Source organism: Lactuca sativa, chromosome 9 (assembly GCF_002870075.4).
Source record: "Lactuca sativa cultivar Salinas chromosome 9, Lsat_Salinas_v11, whole genome shotgun sequence".
Lineage (NCBI taxonomy): Eukaryota > Viridiplantae > Streptophyta > Magnoliopsida > Asterales > Asteraceae > Lactuca > Lactuca sativa.
In genome coordinates this window covers 9,660,492-9,667,477 of record NC_056631.2, presented here as the reverse complement: position 1 = coordinate 9,667,477, position 6,986 = coordinate 9,660,492, and the positions used below count along the sequence as shown (strand labels likewise).

The window sequence follows — 6,986 nt, the reverse complement described above, 5'->3', positions numbered from 1 at the left end:
TAACTCCGACTTACCAACTCTCCTATCAACATGTATATAACATACATAACAATCATACATAAAATAATGAGTTTATCTCAACCCCGAGTGAATGCTATGAGCCAAATCATAGTCTTGTAGTCACTTTCTGCAATGGGCGAAGTCATGGTCTTTCCTTGTAATGCCAATGGTCAAATCATGGTTTTCCAATGGATGAACATTTGCACGTGATTTGCTACGAACAGTAAATTTATGGTTGTTTGAATTCATTTTTGGAACGCAAATGTTTCAAATATGGTATGAATCGAGAATGATTTGTGTGTGAAAAAATATAATAGATTACTGCGTATTTATAGTGTTTTTTGAAATGAAAAATCAGCATTCTAGCCATTTGCCAACTATTGGTTAAAGTTCAAATTCGAGTTACGGTGAAACAGTAACGTGCGGGACACATACCATATTTTTTGTGGGGGTCGGCGAGATGTTTATCGCAAACTACGGTGCAATACCATATACCGCTATGTACAGTACACCGCACACAGACAGATGTTATGATCGCATAGTTCTTTCTTTAATTTAATGTTTTTTTTAATAAACGATAAAAACACATAAAATATGGAACATACCATAAAACTAGATCTGATTGATCATTTTTTTTTTTCGATTATAAAAGGGGTTGCCTAAAAAGACACCTCATATTGCAATATGGACACCTTAATTATTTGCCCCTTAATTAATTGCCCTTATTTTCTAAAATGTAATTATTGTAAATCATTTGATAAGCTTTTGATTCACCGACCTGCCGCCGCGTAAACCCATACCGGAAGCAAAAACACCTGTCACTTAACATCTCCCTTTTTTTAACTTCATGGGAGATTTGTAATAATTTGCATGGCTGACATAAATATGTCGACTAGCTCACGTTTTGTCAAGCTGCTCACGATAGCTTTTGACTCGAGTTCTTTTATTTAGGACTCCGAAGTCGATATGTTTAGTTTTAAAAGTTTTTTAGCATTTATATATTCGAGTTTTGTACAAATTCCATAAAACCGGTGAATTTTGATAAGAACCTTTGAAATTTTGACGGTTTAGATTTCATTTAAAGTCATAAACTACTTTTAGCGAAACTTGCAAAAGAAAGTACTTTTTGGATCGACTTTAAATGCTAGGAAAATTCTCATACCATGTGTTCAGTTTTACGTCAAAATATGATCTCAATTGTTATCGACTATTTATCACAAATAATTTAATGGGAATCAAATAAAATCATGTTATTCATATTAGGCCATCCACAACTATTCAACACTATTGTCATTCTATTTTTTCATATAACTTTGTCATTTAATTTATCCGGTTTATTTGGACTCTATAAAATTTAGCAAAATTTGATTTCGTAAAATAATAAAATAATGTTGATGGTTAAATTCGATCTTTCTACAATTTCGACCAGTTAGGATTTTGATATCTCGTTCTCACACCTATATATTATTTAAGGAGGTAATAATATTTTAATATATGTTTGTATGTGAACAGTATCTAATACATTTACATTGTTAAGTTTCACTATTCTAATTTATCTCAATGCCGTGGACAACAAGTAGATTTATTGCTAAGTAATTCTTCTCTAATTGTAACAAATAAAACGAGAGTTAAGAGTTTACGCGGTAGAATCGTTATTAATTTTGTTTTGAGTACAGGAATAGATTTCGTGAGAAAAATAAAAAAAGTCAAACACATTATATTTATTGTTGTTTGAAAAAAAAATTAAAGTGATGTAACAACTTCACGTCGTCACGCACACTCCATGGCACCAAGAAACAAACTACCTCATTCCTTTATTGGCTTGACACGAATTTGGTACATTGTTTGAACTTTTTTTGTGACAATACTTTGTTGACTTAATTAAAGAGTAATTATATATAATTCCCATTAAATTTCAAGAAAACTATACTAGCTATTAAGAAATTACACGTAGTATTTACGAATTTATATTTTAATTACCCTTTTAAAATCGAAGTTTAACGACCTATAACTATTATAACATAAACATTAAAATTTTGATTTTGAAAACACGTTATATAGAAGTAATTAACCTCAAGTGAAAATACCTCGTTACCTGTTATTTGCTCTATTCAGAATGACATAGGTACGAAGGTACCAGGAATATTACTATAAAGACGTAAAAAGTTCCTCGGTAAATAGGAACCGAGTATAATAAATAAATATACTCTTTAAATTTTTGCATAAATACAGTATTGCTGAGAAGATGAATTCCAAGTTCTTAGAAGTTTCCTTAGACATATCTTGGATATCTTTGGTATATAAATTAAAGACCGTAGCCGGGAAACAATACACCACACACCATCTTCAACCCCTTTCACATTTTCCAACTTTTGCAATCAAAATGGTACAAGAATTCCAAACACACGACATCGGCATCATGTTGTACAACATAAGCAAAACCACCCTCACAATAGCTAAAAAAAGATGGCGTCGTGCATACTTCACCATTTACTTCTCCAACACCATGGTTTCCATTGCCAAAAACATTGTCTCCAACTCACTACCAATTTCAGAAATCATCTCCATCCCTTCCTATTCTGTCATCGAAATCATCCAACATCATGTTCCCAAGAAGGGTATCAAAGATGTGTCGGATATTAATCCGACACATCTCACTGACACCCTAAAAAACAAAGACTTGGAAAAGCTGCACGAGTTTGGTGGCGTCAACGGCTTAGCCAATGGGCTCAGAATTAATCTCGAGAACGGGATGGACTCTCGAGATTTAGACCGTATTCGAACGGTGTTCGGTTCGAATACTTACACAAAGCAACCTCCAAAAGGTTTGCTTTATTTTGTTATCGAGGCTTTTAAAGATATAACCATTCTTATACTACTTGGTTGTGCCACACTTTCTCTTGGATTCGGAATCAAAGAAAACGGAATTGGAGAAGGATGGTATGAAGGTGGAAGCATATTCCTCGCGGTATTTCTTGTTATCGTTGTATCCGCGATTAGTAACTTCAGACAAGAGGGTCAGTTCCACAATTTGTCGAAAATAAGTGATAATATCAAGATTGACGTTGTTAGAGAAGGAAGAAGACAAAAGATTTCCATATTCGATATAGTCGTTGGAGATGTTGTGATTTTAAACATCGGAGACCAGATTCCAGCGGATGGGCTGTTCATCGACGGGCATTCCACTCTAATCGATGAGTCAAGCATGACTGGCGAGAGCGAACCATTACATGCCGATTCCCTCCGGAATCCGTTCTTGTATTCCGGTTCCAAAGTGGTCGATGGGAATTGTCGGATGCTGGTGTTATCAGTCGGAATGAACACCACGTGGGGAAAAATGATGAGTTCAATCACTAGCGATAACAATAACGAAGAAACACCATTACAAGCTCGCCTCAACAAACTGACATCCTCAATCGGAAAGGTAGGTCTCGCTGTCGCTTTCCTAGTTTTAACAGTTATGTTAATTCGTTATTTCACGGGAAACACAGAAGACGAATATGGTAATAAAGAGTATAACGGGAAGCGAACTAATATAAACGAGGTGTTCGATTCGGTTACACGTATCTTCTCGGCGGCGGTAACCATCGTGGTGGTGGCCATCCCGGAAGGTCTACCGCTAGCTGTCACGCTCACACTCGCGTACTCCATGAAACGAATGATGAGTGATCAAGCCATGGTTAGGAAGCTATCCGCCTGTGAGACCATGGGTTCAGCCACTGTTATATGCACCGATAAAACCGGGACTCTAACCATGAATCAAATGACTGTAACAAAGTTCTGGCTCGGCCATGATTATATTTCAAGTTCTACCAATGTAATCGCTGGAGAAGTCCTTCAACTTCTACACGAAGGAATCGGGTTTAACACCACGGGTACGGTTTTCAAATCAGGAGATGTAACCGAATACTCCGGGAGTCCAACTGAAAAAGCGATATTATCGTGGGCGGTTACAAATTTGGAAATGGACATGGAGAAACTGAAAAAGAGTTCGAGTGTTGTACACGTCGAGACGTTCAACTCGAAGAAAAAACGTAGTGGGGTTTTAATCAGGCGTGAGGCGGACCACACTATACACGTGCACTGGAAAGGAGCTGCTGAAATGGTTCTCGCAATGTGCTCAAGTTATTACGAGAGCAACGGGTGTATAACAATTATGGATGACGATGAGAGAAAAAAACTCGAGAAAACAATTGAAGGAATGGCAGCGAGTAGCCTAAGATGCATTGCTTTCGCGTATAAGCAAGATGAAACACTATCAGAAGGAGGGTTGACATTGCTAGGGATTGTCGGGCTAAAAGATCCATGTAGACCAGGAGCCAAAAAAGCTATAGACACCTGTAGGTCTGCTGGGGTTGAAATCAAAATGATCACCGGAGACAATGTTTTCACAGCAAAAGCAATAGCCACAGAATGTGGAATACTCGAATCCAGTGAAGAAGTATGCGAAGAACAAGTGATAGAAGGTGTCGAGTTTCGTAACCTAACAGAAGAAGAAAGAATGCAAAAAGTTGATAAGATTCGCGTAATGGCAAGATCTTCTCCCTTCGACAAGCTTCTAATGGTGCAGTGTTTGAAACGAAAAGGCCACGTGGTTGCAGTCACTGGGGATGGAACAAACGATGCACCCGCGCTCAAAGAAGCTGATATCGGTCTTTCAATGGGGATTCAAGGAACAGAAGTCGCGAAACAAAGCTCAGATATTGTCATCTTGGATGATGACATCGCTTCTGTTTCAACTGTTTTGATGTGGGGCCGATGCGTATATAATAATATCCAGAAGTTTATTCAGTTTCAACTCACGGTTAATATCGCAGCTCTTGTTATCAACTTCATTGCTGCGGTTTCTGCGGGTGATGTCCCGTTGACAGCTGTCCAGTTGTTGTGGGTGAATCTGATCATGGACACTTTGGGTGCTTTGGCACTTGCTACAGAACGTCCAACTGATGAACTCCTAAACAAGCCTCCAGTTGGTAGAGTCGAGCCTCTGATAACCAACATCATGTGGAGAAACATATTTGCACAATCCATCTTTCAGATAATCATTCTGCTGACGTTTCAGTTCAGGGGTAAGGAGATATTTGACGTGGATGAGAGAGTGAAGAATACGATTATTTTTAATACTTTCGTGTTGTGTCAAGTGTTCAATGAGTTTAATTCAAGGAAGCTGGAGAAGAGGAATATATTTAAAGGGATACATAGGAACAGGTTGTTTGTTGGGATCATTGGGATGACTGTTGTTCTTCAGGTTGTTATGGTGGAGTTTTTAAAGAAGTTTGCGGATACAGATAGATTAAATGGAGTGCAGTGGGGAATCTGTATTGCTATTGCAGCTCTTTCATGGCCTATTGGATGGTTTGTGAAGATGATACCAGTCCCAGAGAAACCATTTTCTAAGCTAATTATAAGATCAGGATAAGTAGCTTCTACGAAATGTTAGTTGCAGGTGGTTTTTCACAGCTTTCTATTTTCTATGTTCATGTAAAGATTTCTTTAAACATTATTTGTATTATTTGTTGGTAAATATTACTTCAACAGTTTCATAATAAAAATTTATTTCTATTTCATCACTCTTGTATAAACCATCACAACATTTCTTAATTGGTTTATATAGTCTATATATTCATTTCCTGGATTTTCATATAAGCACTATTTTGTACTAAAAAACTGTTTGTATTCTATTATAGTTTGAAAATAAATTCAAATAGTTGTGAGATTTAACATACTACTTCAAAAAAATTAACCAATGTCAAGAATATGCAATAATCATATAATGCTCCTTTTGTTATAGTTACACCATCCAAAAGGGTGAAATTTCATGTCCGACTTAACACTATTCTTATTGTAACTTTTAACACATACATTATTCTACTGGTATCAGTTTTAAAGTTGAAAGGTGGAAGGATTTGGCGTCAATGAGAATATGTATTAGATTCGATCAATCCATTCACGTATTGACGAAGTTGATGAAATTCTAATCGAGATGAACATCCATTAAATCATTAAATTTTCATGAAATTTCTGCTCAAATCAAAATATAAATCAAGAATCACAGACACGTTTTTAGTTTTCCATTGTATATATCTACACATTACAGAGAGTGTGTGTGGGTGTGTTGTGATGTAAAAGTAATTGCATTTGCGGCGTACCTTTTCTGTTAGGGTGTGCACTTTGGTTTGAAGATGGAAAGATATAGCAAGTATTTCTCTTTTGATAGAGAGGCTCGCTGTGCAGTGTTACAGAAGCAGCAGGTAGTCGCCGGTTGAAATTGACATGAAAAGAGGAACTAACATTGACGGAACGAAGAGAATTTTACATGCTCTCCGTTAACTTTTTGTTGTTGTTTTTTTTTTTGAAATGTGGAATATGTGATAGATCCATAGAGCTCCACAAAACTAGGCCTCGCAATGGAGCGGGTTTGACCCTGATCCGATCCAAACCCTTAACAATTATACGGGTTTGGAACATAGTTTTTGATCCGTTTACCCGTTAACGACCCGTACCCGCTAACCCTTTTATTAAAATGGTTGGGTATGGATCATCACCGATCCGCTCCATTTATAATCCGCCCCATATAAATTTTAAAATTATACATTTATATTTTATACTACCTAAATTTTACTTTAAATTTCAATCTAAAGTCCAAAGAGAAAAGGCCAAAGACTAAACTATTTATACATAGGACTCGAAGACTTAACTTCTAGACTTTCATTCTTCTTCCAAGAATCATGATGTCATTTCTTTATATTTCATCATGTAATCACCAATTTCATTTAAAAATCAATAAATGCATTTATCAACTGGAAGAAAGTTTATAATTGTTATTCTCTATCAATGCAATCGAGGGTCAAAAACCAATTGGAAGTAACTACAATAATGATATTAATTTCAATCGAAAGTTTTCGAGTACACAATGTGTTTTCTAAATCAACATTTGTTTTATTTAACAAATGTGATTTTATGATTTAAGTAAAATGTGTTTGATT

General features: G+C 36.1%; 1 protein-coding gene across 1 annotated transcript; it reads left to right on the top strand.

The window, feature by feature from the left end:
- Positions 1–2,148: 2,148 nt before the first annotated feature.
- On the top strand, positions 2,149–5,577 carry LOC111921684 (calcium-transporting ATPase 12, plasma membrane-type). Its single transcript, XM_023917269.2, has one exon. The coding sequence runs from the start codon at positions 2,246–2,248 to the stop codon at positions 5,417–5,419; it is 3,174 nt and encodes a 1,057-aa protein (XP_023773037.2). The 5' UTR covers positions 2,149–2,245; the 3' UTR covers positions 5,420–5,577.
- The last annotated feature ends 1,409 nt before the right edge of the window (positions 5,578–6,986 follow it).

Bases quoted from the DNA above. Each gene is read 5' to 3' on its own strand.
- LOC111921684 (XM_023917269.2), top strand. From the start codon at position 2,246: ATGAATTCCAAGTTCTTAGAAGTTTCCTTAGACATATCTTGGATATCT.